Genomic DNA, 20,663 nt, shown 5'->3' on the forward strand with positions numbered 1-20,663 from the left:
TCGTAGAATCACTCACCACGAGAGAGGGGGTGGATACTTGTACAGATTTATGCGAAGAATGTAACAAATGATAATTTTTACTGATCTCAATATGATGTTCCACTTGCCAAATTGGCTTCAAGGTTACAAGACAGGAACGTTAGCTTGGTGACCAACTAAAGACCTATTTGGCTATTTCTGTATTTCATCATATGTTCATGATGATACCCCAAATAATGAATTTGCACAAATCGAAAACACTTCAATTATCCTATGTGTACCTTCTTCAGGATACTTGGACAGAAGCCAAGTTCACATTTTTGGGGCTTCAACAGAAAATAGTCCCAACCTACAAAATTACTGTAAGGCTTAGTATGTATCATTTTATGTGTGCAAGTGTGACACCATTTGGATGATGAATAATAGTATTAGTTCTCCACACAATTGAGGCAGCCTCAAGCTGGAGCTAACTCAAAATCTGGAACAGAGCTCTTCTCAATCAAATCAAGCCATGGAACCTCTGTAAGAGCAAACAGGACAATAAACGGCCTCGTGTTATCTTGACCAATCACTGAAATTTTGGTAACTTGAAATGAGATATTAACAAGCAAACAGAGCTTGACCTCATGCTGTATTATTTCAATTGGAAATTTTTTTATGATCCAATTCATCTCTCTATTCTTCCTCTATGTTTTCTTTTTCTTTTTCTTCTTTTTCTTCTCCTCTTTGGGCTTTCCATAAGTTATACGGCATGCATGGAGCACAGACCGAACATGGGGATCATCTTTTGGTATATTACTCAGAAATGCGGTGGCTGCTTCCATATCTCCTGCAGCTAGATATGCCTGATACATCCTGTGTCAGTCAAACCATTCATTAGATGCATGATAAGCATAAAAACGTGTATAAAGCTAGTAAAACTGGGAACTCTATGTAAATAGTCTGTTAAGAATGGGGCAGGAAACTGTTCTACATAATTTTGCATGGCATCAGAAGGAATTATGTTGGGGCAGTTTGATCACTAATTGCCTTCTTAATACATGATAGTTCTGACACAAACACTGCTCAGCGATCATCACCATTTGCCTGTCTTTCTCACCTTCTTGAACTTATACCACCCTAAATGCGGCATATAGCACATTTGGAACGGATCAATTCCATATTTTGAGTGCAAAATGGGTTACACACTTGTACATTCTTCAAATAATCATTGGTGGAAATACACAAACATAATGCTCTTTATCTTATTTTATTTTTCTCAAAGTTGGACATTTGATGCATCTGATCCAAATTCAATTGGTTTAAATATTACTGACAAATCAATACATAAATTGACAGAGCTCAGCAGTTCTCAGCAAAGTGGACAATGTTACCTTAAGTAACTTAAAATGTTGTAAGGTAGGCCAGTTATCTCATACTCCTTCCAAACCAAATGAGCTTTCAGTAAATCCTTTCCCTTGACACAAGCACTAAGGAGAAAATCCAGACATTTCCGTGAAGGGCGCAATTTCAGATCTTCCTTGATAGCTTTAAGCAAGCCTAGGCCAATCTTCAAATTGGGACTTTCCATGTCAGCAATTTGTGAAAATACCTGAATAAACATAAACAAGATTAATAACATCAGATAAACCCTAGGCTCTGGTGTTTATGTGATTGGTTTCGCACTCTTTTCTAACAAAAGTTCTATAGGGCTAGACATTTTATTTTCAGCAAGATGATTATGGAGGAAGAAAAGACCTCATCGAATATAACTTCTCTAGCAATATCATCATCCCGGAAATCATTTGAGAGTTTCTTTAGCAAATCAACAGCGGGCCTACGCAAGAGAAAACGAATTTGGCCATTAATCACAAGTTTCCATGAGCTTGATCAGAGGAAGATAGTAATTCGGCATCAACTGACCTTAAAGCCTTGTTCCTAATACAGTATAAAATAACTCTGCAGCAACCATCAGTCCAATAGTATGGATCATTCAATTCCTCAAGTAGCTGTAGCAATAAATCCAACTTTCCTTTAGAATGCTGGCGTTCCTGCAATAGCATGCAAACAGTAAATTTTTAGATATATTCAACACTTCAGAGGCCTTAAAACATCGTAACAAGAACCAAATAAATCTAAGAACTTACAATGAGGGCTATAACAGCCTTTGGCTCCAAAGAACAACCATTTTGTTTCATTTCCTTGTAAATATCTAGGGCATCAGATATTTGGCCACGTAATGCGAGGGCCGAGATAAGAGAACTTTTGATTTCATTTAAGTACTTTACAGGTATTCCTTTGTCTAAAATAACCTGACACAATTAAGACACGAGGAGTCAGCAAGTATAGTTAGTAAGAAGTTCAAGTCGCAGGAGACAGTGATACAAAAGTGCTGAAATCCTTATCATTTGCTTGACAAGCAACAAGAAGACTCCATAACTCAAGTTTACATTTGAAAATCACAGAGAGAGAAACTAATAGAATGAGATAAGAGTCACAAGAATCAAACCCTGCACACCCACAGGGATGATGAAAGAACACCATCCTTTTGCTCCTGAATATCAGCAGTGATTACCTATTGCCCAATATGAGACTGTCTAAACAAAAATGGAATCCTATTCTTTCTTTAATTTTTGGGTCTCCAATCCTAAATTAGTTTCACCTATTGCAGAATTTTAGATAACCATTAATATAACAAACATGCCCTCAAATCCAAGACCATCATGAAGACATGAATGACAATATATACAGTGACATCTGACATGAACCAAATTATTACATAATCTGACACGTTCTGATACCTGCTCAAGGAACCTTGCAGTATACTCTGGGAAGCCAGCCACTGTAAGAAAATTACCAGCATAACGTATATTTCATATTCATTTTTCTTCCAAATTACCCCAATGAGAAAAAAAAACATATATCCCACCCTCAAGCAGTAGTTTCTATGTGCAAAAAAAATTATAAGCTAGCAACATAGCCGACTGCTAAAATTTAATACTTAGATGTTCCGATGTTCCTAGGAGCACTCATACTAAATGTCCATATGTTGCAGAGATCTCTCCAAAACAAACAGTAAAAAACTAATATTTAATAATATGTAAGAACTAATATTCAAATACGTATCACTGCAAATAACATGCATTGACATTATTCTTAAGTTTACAGAGCAATAGTCAGTTAATTAAAGTTTGACAACTACGTCAGGGTGTTCATGATCGCATATAACCAAAGTATATTACTTTGTATAAAATTAACAATAGAAGATCAAATTAAAATATAAGTTTACCTCCTTGGCCTTCTGATATTGACCAGATGCAGCATATGCATTTATTAGTGCCATAAAAATATGCTTTGTAGCTTGAACACCAGTGCCCTTTAGCTGTTCATAATACTGTAGACAGAATAAATAGATAATGGTGAGCAAAATCAAAGTTCAGGCATACACAATAAGACAGGATAAGATTAATCTCTAGGCAAATGTTTTAAATTATCCCTCCCCCGCTCCTGCCTGGAAGACTTGAATGTAGCAAATGCCCGTAAAATGGACAAGGACAGCAGATGAAAATATCACATTAGATTGTGAACTGTTACCATTACACAGAATACACACCTAGATCTAGATGCTCTTAATCGACAACTGTTTTTACTGAAGCTCCATAAGGCCTCCCTGTTAGGTTTGACTAACGTAGATTTATATCAGACTAAATAAGTTAAGATAAATACAGATATATTCAGATAAATGTAGTCTATTATTTTTTTATTTTTTATGACAAGATAAGCTTTTATAGACAAAATAAGTTCACACAAGATAAGTTAGGACAATATAAGTTGAACATGTAGAGCCTAAGACTTAAGTATATGTCAAAACAGATTAAACTTAAAATCTATGCTCACATATACAGCTATTTTAAATATTAAAAGACGAAAACACGAATAAATAACATTATATGGGACAGAGAGAGAAAAATACAAACGCACACATATATAGGAGGAACATTGTGGGAGAATAGTTTGCCAGCTCATCATGTCATATCTACAAATTCATGATAATAAAATTACATCGATTGAGGGAAAGATAATAATTTAACACAACATTCACATTTTAAACTACACAACACATAAGGCAACACTAAATCTTTATCCACCCGTCATGCCAGATAGATCACAAAGCATAAAATAGCACTAAGCGGCCAAATTCTTTATGGTGATATGTGAGAAAAATAAATTTTGTACATAATGAGACAACCTTCATAATATCTTCTTCACTTGAGCAGTTGCTTATCAGATAGCCAAAAGTCTGAGAATCTGGTTTGACATCTGCATTTTTCATTTCTTTGAGGACTTTCAGCACACCATCCATGTTTTTCTGCAGAGACATAAAAGAGGGTTATTGGCTTATTGCTAACATCCTTCTGTAGTAGATGGACACCCATCATAAAAGTTGTAGCTCAACAACCAAAGAGAGTTAGAAATTCAAAGGAAAGAAGGTGAATTTGGTCAAGTGATGCATACAAAGAAATTACCATTCGGGAGAAGGGGGCTGGAAGATAAGTCCCTTAAAAGTCAAAGACAAATCAGATAATAGAGCACAAGCATCATTATTTCTACCTCCCCACAATACACTTATAGCCAAGACAACTTAAATTATTTCACTATTAGACCCTGGTATCTTCACTTTATTATTATTGAATAGATTTTTTTTTAAAGAAAAACAAATCAAATGTTATCAAGTAAATGTTGTTGGATTCATCTAATATTTTATAATATTAACTACTTTCTCCACTTCTTTTTATTTGTTATGTTTGACTTTGGGCACTATTCACATATGTTAATTTGACTTCTTTTTCATGGGGGGGGGGGTTCCTGTTAGATTCATCTCAAAGTCATGATTTACAAGAAAAACAGAAAAACAAATTAGAAGATCGACTCAGCCTCCCTTAACTATGTAATGCATCTAATTCTATATGGATTATTCATAAAACCCTATTACTTGTGTCAAACACTTGGGCATTCACACTTCATTTCATATGTATGTTACATTAATTCTTCTATTTACCGTAAACACTTATGTAAGACACTCTAAAAAGGGTACAAATTTCGCCAAACGGTTCAATTTTCACCCAAACACCTCAATATTATCTACATCCACACATTCTCGAAAGAATGACTATCAAAGTAGAAGGAAAGTGAAAAGTAACATATGTATTCACTGTTGGCCTAGAAATAAAAATAACTAGGTGTAGCAATCAGGTCAGCCTATATCATACACTACGTGTCCTTTAAATGCAAAGTGACATATAGGTCTCTTTATCAAGATTGGAAATATGCTCCATCAGATGTCATGTTCTTACAAGTTACAGCCATGTCCAATATTGGGAAAAGGTCAACATGTCTGAAAAATCTGAGCCTTGGCTTGTTTTACTTTAGATATCTACCCATATCCAACACTTGTAAGTATACCTACCTGCATACCTAGCAGACAGCAGTCTGGAACGTAGGCAACTAAAAAGGTCACAGAAGCAACTTGAAATAAAGGAATTTTGAGAAAATATAAAGATATAAAATAGGTAAAATGAACTCTGCCTAGATTGAAAGAATTCGGGTGTAATGAAACTAAGCTGAGACATCAACATAATAATCAAACTCGTGCCCAAGCTACATATGCAGATAGAGCAAAAACAAACATTACTTTCTCCCATAATATTTTTCATGCCCACATTACATTACCTATGCGCCAATTGCCAATCAGAGTATAGTGGGAAAGCAAGCATGTAAAAGGGAGAAACGAGAGAGGGGGAGGGGGGGGGACCAAAGACTGGAAAATTCACCTCTCTGTAATAACCAGCCAATATAGCATTGTACATACTTGCTGAAGGAACTATCTTAATCGTTTCCAAATCCTTCAACACGGCATATGCATTATCAAACTGCAGAGAGCAGCAAAAGAGGAACTGGTAAATGAAGCAAAAGTAGACTGAAACAGAGAAATAAAAAATGGAGAATTGAGTGAATTTTAAAAACTCACATCTTTCATTCTAACATTCATGTTGATAATGCTTCTGATTGTCTCATTATTTGGCTTCATCTCATGACTACTGAGCATTGAATAGATCCGACGAACCTATTACAGAAACATTGACAGGAAAAAATGCTTTCACATTCATGTACAAGATCAGAAATTAAAACCAGATGAAGTTATGCAGCATGTCAAATCCCAATAAGGCAATAAAATCTTTGGTGCAGCAACCACCCCATGGCCCATGCAAATGGCTCTGACTATCATGCATCAACAATTGCAGAGAATTGTACCCATTATACCTTTAATGATAAGACTTCATTACTGCTAAACGAATAAATAAAGCAATGGCTTTTAAGATACAATCATAGCAGTGCTTGAAATTACCAAAAACAGTCTATAAAACCTACAGATGATCCTCCAAAAATTATAATGTTCTTCCACACAATTCACCATAAGGGTCAACAATCAAAATGATAAGGTCAGCAGCACAGAAACCACTCTGTACTACAACAACATCATTACCATAGCTGGCATAAAAACTACAGCTTGAAAGAAAGCATACCAATATAAATTCACAGCTCTCCTCACAAGCATGACATATGGCATTGAGTGCTCCCGTGGATAAAGATAAACCTGCTTCACACATCTCATCAACTAAATCCAAAGCCAAATGGACCTATAATTAATTTTCAGGGAAGAAAGGCAGGAAATCAGACAAGCTGATTTTATAATACAATGCTCAATGGAGATAAACAAGGGATTGAGAAAAGGCAAAAGTATACAATTGCAGCAGGACAAAATTACTATAAGAAGTACCATCTCAGTAATCTATGGTTTGCGCGTACCTTAGTGGAGTCAAGACAATATTTAATGAGATTTTCATATGATCCAGGCAAAAGTGCAAGATCCATTTTTCCATGCATCTCTTTGAATATCTGAATAATATCCTCAACCTTTAAAGAGAAACATTAGGCATCTTAGAAAGAAGTCAAATCAGTATATATTCAATCTTAGCATTTAAGGATCAATAACAGCAATCACTTTAAGGTTAAAAGCCATGAGTTTTGATCTTTATGGAGGAATTTAAGAGCACAGCTATCACCATCAAAGATTAGGACTCATATTCTCTACATTGTATATGAGGATAAGTTGTCATAACACAGCAGAATAAAGCTGCGCCTGCACAATACATTAAGTCTCTCAAATAAGGATGATATTTTAATGTCAAAGTAGTTTTCATGCCACATAGGCTAAGATAATGAAAAAAGTAAGCAGCCTTTGCCCATACAGAGACTGTAGAGAGCATGATCTTCTAGATGAAGTGTTTGTCTATATGAAGTTAAAAAAAGTCCTGGCATTACTCTCCATATGACCAGTAATATATTCGGCATTCACAGCTCTTTTATCATTGATCCTTGTTATATGTGAATAGAACATTAGGTAGGGGACAAGCAGAGGGAAAAGGTGAAAGCGTTGGGCTGGAGAAATATAAAAAGTTTACTTGATGTATAAGTAAGAAATTCATTTTGGGGCAGCCCAAAAAGAAACATGTGAAATACATATTTAGGAACAGATGGAGAATTCAAAAGCACACAGTGCACGCAAGATACAATGCAAGCCTCCTACCCTGCGATGTGTGTGTGTGTGTGTGTGTGTGTGTGAGAGAGAGAGAGAGAATAAATTTCTAGCTATCTCAAAGGCCCAATTGTACCCAACTAGCACAGCTTGTATCTCCAGCCTTGCCACCAACCTTCAAAGGAAACTTTATCTTCGTCCTATGTGCAGCCCACATATCTCACTGGGGCATGATCAATAAAGCTCCAAGTAGAGCAAGCTTTTTCCTGAATTACCAACTAATATCCTCCATAAAAACTTAGCAACATCCAACTGAAGGAAGAGAATATTTCCACGATATTTCTATCAAGAATAGATAACCTTATAACCAGTAATTTTTCATGCCAACAAGCAGCCTATAAAACTGGATTTTGAAGAACATCCACCCAAAACAATGGCTTTCACCTTTTGCAGAACTATTACTTCCAAACTTGAAACAATTTGGGTAAGAAGTAAAAAGTGGGAAATAGAAAATTCTAGAGGAAAAAGCACAAGATGAATAAGGAATTTTAGAATGAAGAATATCAAGCAGAGCAACATTTTTCTTAAACTCATCTCAAAGGAAAACAGTATCTTCTCAAGCTACACTCTAAAAAAAACTTGAATAAGGTGCCCATGTGTGTAGTAAGAAAAGAAAAAAGTGTGAACAGCTTCTTCTAATCAAAGGGATAAGAATCATATGACCACATACATCTTTATTTCCATGCAGAACAAACCCCCTCCCCCCCCCCCCTCCCTCCCCCCAAATTCCAAAACCCTTAAAACAGATGAGAGCCTCATGAAAACAGAGTTGGGCAATGATGTGGTATGCACAAAAGCACAGACATAGACATTCTAAGGAAAGGGCATAATAGGGAAAGTTCTGTAACAATTTGGGTTTCACATTGATCTGTGTGTGCCAATTAAAAGTACTGGCAATTCCCATATTAAAGTTTGAACATTCAAAAGTAGTTGATCTCCTCACCATCAGGTAATAGTGAGGTCAGGTGTAAAACACAAGTTATCTTCAAATAATCAACGATCTCAAAGGATGACTGTTGCAAAAGAGATACTTCAGCCCAGTGGACAACTTACAATATAATTAAGGTTTATTTTTAATATGACAGGTCAGGAGGTTTTAAGGTAGAAGCTCAAGTTTAAAACTTGAAAGCCAAAAGGCCAAAATGACCTACTAATACAGAAGCAGATTTTAGCCTCAAAATTTAATAGGGAACATTGACAAAAACACACAAAATTCCTATGATAACACACATGAAATAAAGCCTGAATATATCAAAACCTAGTAGTGGCAGATAGCCACCAAACCCGTTTTGTAGTTGGCCCAAGGCTCCAGACAACAGGTGGCCTTTTTATTTAACAACAGGGATTTAATAATGCAAATTAAAGTTAAGGATGGACAACATTGATGATGGAAGCTAACATTGAAAATCCACAGAGCTAATGGCAGGTAGCCACTTTAATGTTGGTTGGCCCGAGGCCCCAAACAAGCAAAATTTAGATCTACACCCTGACACGTGATGTGCTCCCAAAAGCACATACAGTGTAAAATAAAAGAGCATATCCCATGTTCACTCATCAACTTAAGATAAAAAATAACATATAGTAAAAAGCATGGAAGTATTAGATATAGGACAACAGGAGAGCCATCCCTAAAAGCTAGCTCAATAAATCCTTTCTTTCTCTCAGGCCTTTCAACAAACAGTTTGAAGGCACTCGAGCTTCAAGAACTTGCTTTAATGGTGGGCAAGATAGAATTAAGCAAAAGGTGGTTATGGCTCTAATACCAAGGACTCAAGTCCCATACCTTGCAATGGACAGTCCTATAACAGTATTATGAAACAAAATTAACAAGGGAGCATCATGCATATCACACAGATAGATTTTAGAGGTAGACTCCAAGAATGATGGGAGGCAGCACTAAAATCTAAAAAAGTGATCACAAGAGATGCTCGAAATCTAAAAGGAAGTTTTTCTTCAGTAATCACTAAACACCATCAGCAAATAGCAAGAAAATCAAAGCTTTCTATTTGAAAGTAATGAAAAACTGTTACTTCGACACCCTCATTTACCTCAAAAATTGAGTGTCATATCGTGTCGTGTCCGACACGACACTCTACTTGGATACTTCATTTTTAACACGACACTCTACTTGGATACTTATTTTTAACTAAAAACTAGATTTTTTTTTCTACAAAATGGCCGAGTCCGATTTGGACACTCGTATCCAAGTAGACACTTAATCTGTATCCGAATTGAAAAGAAAAGAACAAAAAAAACTTTAGAAAAAAGTGGTTTAACTATGCTTTTTCTACCTGTGAAAATAGTAAAAAGTCGTCCTTGACTATCAGTATCAGAATAGAAGAGGTCACTAAATACACAAAATTTTACAAAATTGCCCAACGAACGGACCCAAAGGAAATTACCAGTAAATTCATGAGAAGTTCCTCACCGCTGTATTTTTTAAGCTAGACGCATAGGAGAAGATCAAATTTGAAATACTTTGGGCCTTATGACCTGCAAGGAAAAAAAATTATATAAAGATGACAAAACAGAAAACACTCTACAGAGTCTACACAAAATAAACAGCTCTAGCAGTGATTTTTTATTAATTAGACAAGTATTTAACTGATAAAAGATGAAAGGAAGACACAACTTAATAGTCAGGAAAGCTAGCATCTGAATAAAATTCCAAAAGTTGTGAAGCTGAACAACAATAAAGTGCCATAAACCACAATATCAGCAGATTTTCTACGATACTAATACATATGTAATCAAGCATACATAGTTCTCTAAATTCACAGATGCAATATCAACAGTCCATAATTTGTTGGTACTATGGCATAACTAGTTCACAAAATGTTGCAAAGGAACTGCCAGAACTCATAGCATAAAAGCAAGAAAAATGTCACTACCAACAGAACTCATTTCTATCTATACTTGGTAAAATCACAAACCTTGAGGGACAGTCATCATTTTTTACTTAAATTTCATCTTTTGTAACTACTGCTTCCTCCGTTTTTTAATACTCGCAATACTTTCCTAAAATAGAAATGTCACGATACTTGCAACATACTATAATTGAAAAGTTTTTTAAGGTAAAAGTTGTACTATTACACCTTATTTAAAGCTCATGGCCCACTTAATTATACTCCTAACAATCTCTCAACCACATCTTAAGTGTGTTAAATCATGTGATACCCACTTTTCTTAAGTACTGTAAAATATCAAATTCATCCAAAAACCCTTCATCATTCCATTCATGAGCTATCCTCCAACCTTTCTAATATCAATTCCCTTATGACCTTACTTTCCACTTTATTTCACAAAAACACTTTTTTTTCTCCCCTCTTCATTTAACCTTGAATTCTAATTCAACCCTAAAAGCTTCTCCCCTTCTCCTGTAGCCTTATATTATCCTCAGTTGATAGATTTCCTTCTCTTTCTAAATTCACATTAAAGGACAATAAACAATCAGACAATTTGATTGAGGGAGCAAATTGAGCAATAATGAAAAAAATATATGGACGGGAATCTCAACAGGTAAGACAACAAAATAAAATTTTAATTCTTTGGTAATTATGAAGTTATGCTCCTGATTCTCTGTATAAATTTAGTGTTCAAATATCCATCAAGTCATTAAATTCTAAAACCAAAGAAATTGAGCAGCTAAATTCTTTTTGTTCTTTCAGCGCAAACAAAGCTGCTTTCTTAATCAACATCCCTGCAAATATAACTCCACGTAAAGTTGCTTTTACAAGTGCAACAAGGAACATACAGAGGTATTTATGTGCTTAGCATGCTTAATTTTTCACCCCAGAAAATATATCTATGTTGTTTAATCTGTTTATAAATTTCAAAGACTGAATGAGAGAAAAGAAGGAAGGAACCAGTAGAGCATGACATGATGATTAAGGATAAGCAAGTGAAGGTAATGACTACGGACCATTGCATTTTATTACCCATTATTATCCTTGAGGCTTGAATATGGTATATGTGCACCTTTTGGATAACAAAATTACATTGCAGAAGCCTTAAGACAACATAAGATAAAGGTACAAGCTTGCGACAGATTTGGGGTTGCAAAAAAAAAAAAAAAAAAAAAAAAAAAAAAAAAAAACAGAGGCAAATTATATTGATCTCCACTTTCATTTGTTCTATCACGGGAAAAAAATTAATGTCGCTTGACCTTTTGTAATTATTTATTTCCCAAACGATGTTAAGAAAAAAAAAATTCAATGTATCATGGAATTCAAACTCAGCTGTTATGAAACAAATTTTGGATTCGCCATGCCGTAAAATCCTTTTACATAAAGCAGCGACAAAAAAACACCGCCTTCTCCCCACATCATTTGTTGTGTAACAGTGACTCGACATATTAAAAATTGACCAAGCAATGATTCCATGATACAGGAAGCCATTGGACCAAACAGTAATAGAAATTCACTCTGAGTTCTTGCTGAAAGCAGGCAGCCATTAGCCCAAACAGTAATAAAAAACAACTCAGTTTTAATTCAATGATTGAAACTTAATCCCCCTTCCCCCTAAACACACAACAAACCTACATGAAGACTATACTAGAGAGTTCTTAAGTAAATGAATAACAGAAAAAACGAAAGACCAATAAATCATTGCACTAGGAGTCTAGAACATACCACAATCTTTCAATACCAAGACAAACAATTCCGCAAAAGCTTCCAATGATAATCGCCCCAGAGATCTGAAAATACAAGCTACATTATCCAATGATGAAACTCTGGTTATGTCTATGACATCTAGCAAGTGAAGAAGCTCCTCCTTCTTATCTCTTTCACACAGTGCCAACAAATAATTTTCTGCAGCACAAGACAATTTAATACAATTAGAACCACAGAGAAAGTCTAGATATCTTGTTAGTAAAAAGACTTTCACAATGAAATAGTCATCACTCTGAGTTCTTGCTAAAAACAGGCAGCCATTGGCACAAACAGTAATAGATTAATCATTAAGACCAAATCACTGAAGACGATAGTACATCCTTTCAATCAGCAAATAAAAATTAAACATAAACTACAATCATGTAACTTCATATGTCAAATAACAAAAAGATCCTCTCCATTAGGTGACAAGTAAGAATAACTTGCATAATTCTATAATACAACTTCCTACAGTAAAGGCAATAAATAGACCTCATAGAGGGTGTATTAGGAATTTATGATTCAATTCAACAAAGTCAAGCAAGAAAGTTGACGGCTGTCACATCCAAATGCAGGTAGGCAGTAGGGTTTTTTTTTTTTTAAATATATATATATATATATATATATATATAATAAAAATCAGATTGGAGATAAATGAAAGAAGCCAAAACCAGTGAAAGGAATAAGCAATGCCATGAAATATTTGAAGGAAAGATGCTCACCATGCAATTCAGACCCCATTTCACTCTCACCAGAAGCAATTTGCTGGCAAAACTCAAGAATCTTTTCTTCATTATTCATCTCAATCCAAAAAAGCATCTCATAGTAGCCTAATCGTGGATGTAAACTAGGATCTTCATCTTTGATGATCTCAAGAAGAATTAAAAATTGGTCATCCATATGCATGTCAATCAGAAACATTAAGAATGGGCCAAATGCATCCTCTTCTATCGGAAAACCCCGTTCCTTCATTAATTGAAGCAGCCGGTATGCCTCCAAAATCTGTTCTATCTGGAGTTTCTCATCTTTGAGACTTCTAGCTGTCTCTATGCAACCTTTAATGAAAGCATTATACTCTTTCAAACCTGTCCCTCGGCCTAATTTATATAACACGTGAAAAGTTGAACCTGATCCCACTTTATCCAAGCACATACTAACCAACTTATCAAAACGCAGTTTTTGAGTGTTCTTAAAGACCCATTTATTCTTTCGATCACGAGATAACTCTTTACGACGTAGTGGCGTGCTGCTATTAAACAATTCGGAAAACCAACGCACATCAGAATCATCCTCCAATGATGTGTCATCATTAGCCGCTTCAGAATCAGATGGATCATCAAACTCCCAATCATCGATACCTAATAAATGAGGCATCACAAAAAGATGTCTTTATAAAAGTAAACCAAAATCCACTTTTTTCTCTTAAGTTAGATGGTGAGACTGAGGAAGGGTTAAAACAATAAGCATTATTAAGGCCATTGGGTACACGAGATGGAGGGGTCCACATTAGACAAGGGTCACAAATTCACAATTAAGATTTAGAGACCATACATTTCTCAAATCAAAAGAAAGCCAGTTCTGCCACTATCACTAAGCACAGTACATGCTGATATTGGGCAGACGGTCAATCTTTAACACAAAATCTCTCTAAGATTTATGGTAGAGTTTCAGGCTTTCAGCATAAAAAGAGCAAAAAAAAAAAAAAAACCATAGTTGTAGACTTGTGGTTTCCATTGCAGTGACAGTAAATAGAGTTGCAGTAGCGCCATATAAGCTAATTCACATTAAAGGATATCATGGCATTTATATTCTAAGAATTTGAACAATTCCGCTTCATAAGTATAATTCAAGAAATTTGAATGTATTAAATAGATTATATTTGAAGTCTTGAACATGTAGAGTTAGCATCTTTTTTATTTTGTAACACGCAAGTAATAAATCTGTTAGGACTCAACATGAATAGCTTTAATTATAAAGGAATCTGAATATTATCAACGATTCAATGCACATAACAGCTCTATGAATTACAGCAATGCTGCAACTTAGGGTCTAAAGAATATGGCGGTATATCTTGTAAAACACATGTTACAGAATGGCTGATCACGAGAAGGGTTTTCCTTATCTTCACAAAAATAATAGTAAACCACAAAAAATAATTGTAGAGTGAAAGACGCATAGGTGAGCAACCAAACTTCACAACACTTGTAGAAAAACAATAAGTAGATATATTAAAGTACTAGCTCTTGATCAACTTTAAACCTAGATGTGATATATAATGTAATGGTACTAACTAGTCTATTTCTCCAAGGGATCAATTTTTTGCATATATTTATGGCAAAATTGACTGATTCACAATTAACTTTAAAAAAAAAATTGGCAAATCGGTCAAGCCATGATATAAATCAACATATGGGCATCACATATTCACATCAATTCTAAACCCATGAAACTGGAATAATTTCTGAAAGTAACAATTCTTTCATATGCTAAAATAGCTAATAAACTGGACGGTTGGTCGGCTGCTAATAGCCACATTGAAGACCTAGTATAGACAGTAACTCAATAACAAAAGAGCACTAATTATATCACAATCGGGCATTGAGTAAAAACATACCACACAATATAGAAGAAATGTCCTGCGTTACTTCCTTAGCTGAATCCCCTGAACAATACAAAACAAGACCTGGATTAATACAGACAAGATGCACACCTTATTTGAAAGTAGGCTAGACTAACTCATCATAGCCTCTGCCAATCTGCCATGAATAACTTGAACAAATTACAACTTCATAAAAGAAAGCCATCCATTGCATATTTCAATCTTTCATACGACCATTAATCATCACACAAATAAACCAAGCAGACTTAATTCCACACTCAGATTCTTTATTCTCGCCTCAAACACCCATGCCAGATACTTAACAATAACAAATGCATATGGCTACTCGAACACTAATTTCCACCCAAACAAGCAAAACTTCCACAAATTAATTAAGTCCAACACATGTATACATATCCACGACATTCACTAGTTTGGCAAGGAGGCCGAAACAATGCTTGCAGGTTTCTAAGCTAAGTCGAGTTACCAATTGTACAAGCCTTTCGACGAATCATAATTTAGAAATAACAATGCCTAAACAACACAGCCTTGTCGCCGCATTATACTTCCCACCTGATGTCCAATACATTATTAACCTTGTTACTATTTTATCAATCCTAGTTCATCATATAAAAGTATTATTAACTGGCAGCAACATTAAACAGTATTAAGCATTTCATTACACTCATAATCCATAAATTTCATTAAACCTAAAATAAAAAATATTACATAACATCACATTTAGAAATGCATAATAAAATTACAACACATTTATATAATATTCAAATTTTAAACATCAACAACTCAATTAAACTTACAATAATAACATAAATTACCATATAAAATGACATAAACTTCACAAAAATAAGTTAAATTTCTTTTCAATTTCTAACAAGTAGAGGAGAGAGAAAGAGAACCAGTATCTTCGACGACGGTGGCCGGAATATTCTGGAGGCGAGGCTGCTTGCTCAAAGACGATTTTGCCCCCGAAGAAGAAGAAGGAGGAGTAAGAGTAGGAGGAGAAGAGCGTAATTTCTTCTTGGAGGAAGAAACGACGGCGTTCCCGACGGTGACAGCGGCGGAGGAGGGAGAAGACTCGACTTTAGCGACGGAGCGAAAGAGGGAGCTGAGATTCTTTACTTTGATGCGGGGCATTTCCGACCTTTCACCACCTTCTTTGGTGGTGGTGGACTGGTGCTGTTGTTGGTTTCAGGCACACTAAAATGGTGGCCGTTTTTATTTATTTTGAAAGGGGGTTTTAAGGAGGTTTTTATTTTTTAAATTATTTTTTTGTGGTTTTGTTATTGTTATGTTTATTTTGGGATAGTTTGAGATTGAACTATTGAAGACGATGGTATTGGGCATTTGGGCAAGGCTTGGTTAATTTGGGTAAAAGGTTTGGTATTGGATGGGCTTAGGAAACCATCTTTTAAGACAACAAAACTTGAAAAAGAAATGATGGATGATCAAGTTATATACACCTTTTCTGTTCTATTCTATGTGGTGAATAATAATTGTGTGGCATAAAATATACAATGTGACATAAAATGTACAATAGGGATTCGGTAAAATAAATGGATTGTTTATGACACAATAAAACATAAGCATCAATATGAGGTATAATTACGATTTATTGGTTTTAATGAAGGGCATTTCCAACCTTTCATCACCTTCTTTGATAGTGGTGGTAATTTAAGACACGCTGAAATCAGGGGCGGAGTCAGAAATTTTAAACTAGGGGGACAAGTAGACATCACATAATTTGAAAAACATCTTGGGAAAAACCAGTGCTCAAATGCATCGATGACACAAATAGTTATTAAATACTCCATAGTTAAAGTTTTACAACCAACAAAATCCAAAAAAAATTGTATAAAAAAAAAAAAAAAAAAAAAAAAAAAAAAAAAAAAACATTGATCAGTAACCAACTCTTCCTCAAGAAATATTTGCTTATGGCCCAGGTTCAAAATTTTTGAAGGTTATAAACATAAGATAATATAGTTAATTAAATGCAATTGTCATAATTCTCTATTACAACCGTAATTTAAGAAGTTTGCTCATGCAAAATTATAATTAAGAACATTTAAATAGATATAATTGTTAAGAAAAAATGGAGGGATATATATTGTCTTCCTCATAAAATAATAATTATAAAAATAAAAAATAAAAACCCTGAAATGCTACAAAAAGAATCGACCATCAGTCCTCTAAACACAGCTCATTCCACTAGCCAATATGACTACATTAAGTGCAAGTTCAGTAATAATTATAGTTACTTTGTCTTTGTTCAAAATTTAATAAGAGCTAAAAGATGAAAATGATAGCCATGGGTTTGATTAGGTGCTGATTGGTAAGGAAAAGGCTCTATAATCCACAATTAAACCACTAACATCTTCATGCTTAAATGTTTTAATTCTGCTCACAAATACATTTATAAGCTATTTTTTTTTTTAAAGTGGGGGAACAGCCTTCTACCCTGCTGGCTCCGCCACTGGCTGAAATGGTGGCCGTTTTTATTTGTTTTGAAGGGGGTTTAAGGAGGTTTTTATTTTTTGAAGTACTAAAGGTTCATTTGGTTCATTAGGGAAGTGAAAATTCTCATGAAATTACGTGGGAATTCATGAAATATATTTGGTTAAAATGGAGGAAGTAAATTCCCATAGGAATTGTAACTTATCAAGAGGGGATTGAGTAAGTTAAGTCCCATGTGGCCAGGGAAGTCAAAATTCCCGAGAATCGGCATTGCCCCCATTTTTACTTTTTTGTGTCAATCAAAGTCCAAAATAAAATTCATGGAAAATTTGAATGCCCACAAAAAACTAAGCCTTCGATGGGAGAATAATTAACTTTCGAAGGTACGAGGTTGATCTTGCGCCCCAATATATGAGCTTTACACTCACGAGTGTTTGGGTAAGGGTTTACGGTCTCCCCCTTGCCTACCTCATTGAAAGTTGGGTGAGACAAATATTTAGGCACGTGGGGTATATTGAAGAACTCGACCATGCAGGAGATGGTCTCCCTGCCCATGCTGAACTAAGGGCTCGAATCTTGATCGACCTCTCTATCCCGCTGATCCCAGGGTGTTTTATACCTCTTGAAGGTAATCGGGTAATTTGGGTGTATTTGAGATATGAGGGCATTTACAAGTTCTGCAAGTCTTGTGGGTGCGTCGGTCACTCGACTTATAGATGCAAGCTTCACTCGATGATAGCAAGAAGGAGAGTGAGGAGAAGGCTGGACGAAGTAGAAGAAGATGGAATAAGGGTGCTATACGGCCCAGCCGAGTATCCCTTCTACACAAACTTTATTCGAGGGCTCCCGGATTGGTATAGATTTCGAAACTCGGGAATTGATCTCCGTCAGTTTGAAATCCCGGAAGAATCTCCGTTTTACAGGAGAGCACCAAGAGAAAACATGGGGTTTGATGAAGGCCGCCCAATGTATAGTTCCAAAATAGCAATCTTTTATAATTTATACTTATCGATAATTAAAAATATTATTGGTCAAAATTCTACATTGGCATGCGTGCCAAGTTGAAGTGGGGCATTTAAAAAAAATAGAGGGAGTATATAAGTACAAAGTACAGAGTATATCAATTTGAATTGGATTTGGATCGTTGATATTTGGATTGAAATCCACACAGTCCAGCCCAATCCCCTAATTCACACCCCTATATTGAATCGAATGAACTGGGTGATCATTATCTTATACAGAAATATCTTCACTTTGGCTTTGTGATTAGGGTTTGTTTTTGGGAGAGAGAGAAATAAAGAATGAAGGTTAAAATCCAGGGGTTAGGAACACCTCGAATCGAGATTGAAGTCAACCCTGACGATAAGGTCTGCCTATATGGTGGAATTAATTTTCATGTTTATTTGTTTGTGGATGAAATTAGTGTTTTTTGTTTGATGAATCTGTTGTTTTTATGCAAATTGGCGCAACTTTGAATTTGATGAATGGATAGTTTATTTGAATTTGGAATTTGTAGTTGTAGAATCTAAACCCCCAAAAAAACAAAATAGAATCGTATTGATAATCCTAATTTCAAGTTAGAATAATAAAACCATCTAATTAATTCTATACAAGTATGATATAACTTGACTATTGCATTGTATATGAATGAATATAAAAGGCATATATCATTATATTGTCTTTGTGCCTCTTTCAATCTCAAGAAAAACCATATATCAACTTGTTTCAGATTTCTGATCTCAAGAAAAAAATTGAAGGTGTGTTTGGAGCGAATGACTTCCCTGCTGCAACTCAAATTCTTGTTAACCGGAGACGGTATTTAAAGTGTGAACATAGCACTTTGCGGGAGCTAAACGTTGTGGGAAATGGAAAAATTGGTGTTATTGCCGCCCCGATAATGGTGGGTATTCACCAATTAGTCTGATATAGTACTCTTACTGAGTTACTGATACAATGTTGTTTTTATATTTTGCTGTTTTTTTAACACGGTTGTATGTTTTGGCTTGTAGCGCAATTTGATGCCCAAACCAGTATGGGCTAGTGCAGCAGGGTGAGTTATACTCTTGCGTGTTGGCTAGTTGTTAAAAATATGCATGTAAAAGCTTGCTTATGGTTATGGCTGTGTGTGATATTTTAATTTGCAGTTCTTCATCTCCGGCTCAAGTTGCTTCAGTCATCTCGTCTGCTGTGTGAGTGTCTGTCTACCCTCTTGTTTTTTCTATTCCAGCTGAAATTCTGGTAGTACTTAACTGGGGTTGGATTGGTGTGTAATTGTGCAGGCCAAAACCGCCAAAACTAAATGCGCAAGAGGTAGCCTCTCTTCGTGCAAGGACCCAAGACTTGGCATTAAATGATTAAAGTCTACACTTGGAAGAAGAATTTGAATGGGGGGCTTGTGAATACGAAATCCATTGTCAAGTAAAGAGATTGTTTGTTTTAGGTGCATATGCTGGTTTTTGGTTATGATCTTGCTTATAGGACATCTAGGTTACGTGGATTGGGTTGGTACGAAACTGAGGGCAACTCTGTTTGTGGATGCTGAGCTTTTTGTAAATGAATGCTGTATAGACTTGGTTTTTTGCTTGGCCAGGCCAAAATCTGTTCTATCTGGGGTTTCTCATCTTTGAGACTTCTAAGTATAATACATGAAAACTTGAACCTGATTCCAGTTTATCTATAAGTACATATTAACCAACTAATCAAAGATTTTAAGTTTATATTGAGTAATTCGATGTACATGTCATACTGTCTTTTGTATTGTTATTTTCCAACCTCTTATAGTAGTTTTATGGCCTTCATACTCTAGAGGGACTGAAGGTGAAAAAAGAGGGCTGCCCAGTTGATCTTTATGATTTTTTCACCTTGTAAATCTTCGCCGCTAGCTCAGCAGTCGTCAGTAGGTAGCGTTGAGTAAGCAATCCAAGTAAGCCATCGGCATGACTGTATGCTGAGTCATTTGGTGATAAAGATAACGCCGCAAGTTTGATAAGTTAACTCCGCAAGTTCCATTCGTTAACGCCGTTGTTGTGTATCTTCATAAACAAGCTTGATATTGAACTAATTACTTGCGTTGTTGGCAGCTTTGAAAGCCATGAATGAATTGGGTGTACGTACTCAACATTTCTTGGGCAAGAAGTTTGTGTTTTATGAATGATATAAAATAAAATATGTGGTGTAGCCTAATTTTGGTTACGTGTTTGAAATAAAAGAAAAAAAAAATTTATCCCTTCTTTCTTAACTAATATTTTGGAGCTAGAAGTATGAAGATCGGATCCGTTCATGCTCAAATCTGTATGGCATACTGAATTAATCGTTACGGCCAGTT

The 20,663-nt window shown here is 35.3% G+C and overlaps 2 protein-coding genes across 3 annotated transcripts; one reads left to right on the forward strand and one right to left on the reverse strand.

Moving 5' to 3' along the window:
• Nucleotides 1-59: 59 nt before the first annotated feature.
• On the reverse strand, nt 60-17,095 carry LOC110723735 (pentatricopeptide repeat-containing protein At4g21880, mitochondrial-like). 2 transcript variants are annotated; one of them, XR_002511751.1, is made up of 17 exons: nt 15,784-17,095; nt 14,882-14,929; nt 12,990-13,625; nt 12,247-12,426; nt 10,044-10,108; nt 6,826-6,933; nt 6,543-6,656; nt 5,987-6,082; nt 5,790-5,888; nt 4,208-4,327; nt 3,248-3,352; nt 2,106-2,270; nt 1,882-2,009; nt 1,717-1,795; nt 1,353-1,570; nt 603-834; nt 60-499 (listed from the first exon to the last, which is right to left on the reverse strand). XR_002511751.1 is itself a non-coding variant. In XM_021903105.1 (16 exons), the coding sequence occupies exons 1-16, from the start codon at nt 16,019-16,021 to the stop codon at nt 666-668; spliced, it is 2,568 nt and encodes an 855-aa protein (XP_021758797.1). In that variant the 5' UTR covers nt 16,022-17,095; the 3' UTR covers nt 60-665. The 2 variants fall into 2 exon arrangements, 1 of the variants encoding a protein (XP_021758797.1); XM_021903105.1 differs by having other exon boundaries at nt 60-834.
• Nucleotides 17,096-18,464: 1,369 nt separating this feature from the next.
• On the forward strand, nt 18,465-20,011 carry LOC110723549 (ubiquitin receptor RAD23c-like). The gene is made up of 5 exons (XM_021902898.1): nt 18,465-18,705; nt 19,068-19,238; nt 19,348-19,388; nt 19,483-19,527; nt 19,618-20,011. The coding sequence occupies exons 1-5, from the start codon at nt 18,640-18,642 to the stop codon at nt 19,694-19,696; spliced, it is 402 nt and encodes a 133-aa protein (XP_021758590.1). The 5' UTR covers nt 18,465-18,639; the 3' UTR covers nt 19,697-20,011.
• The last annotated feature ends 652 nt before the right edge of the window (nt 20,012-20,663 follow it).

The sequence above is a fragment of the Chenopodium quinoa genome, unplaced genomic scaffold (genome assembly GCF_001683475.1).
Source record: "Chenopodium quinoa cultivar QQ74 unplaced genomic scaffold, ASM168347v1, whole genome shotgun sequence".
Lineage (NCBI taxonomy): Eukaryota > Viridiplantae > Streptophyta > Magnoliopsida > Caryophyllales > Amaranthaceae > Chenopodium > Chenopodium quinoa.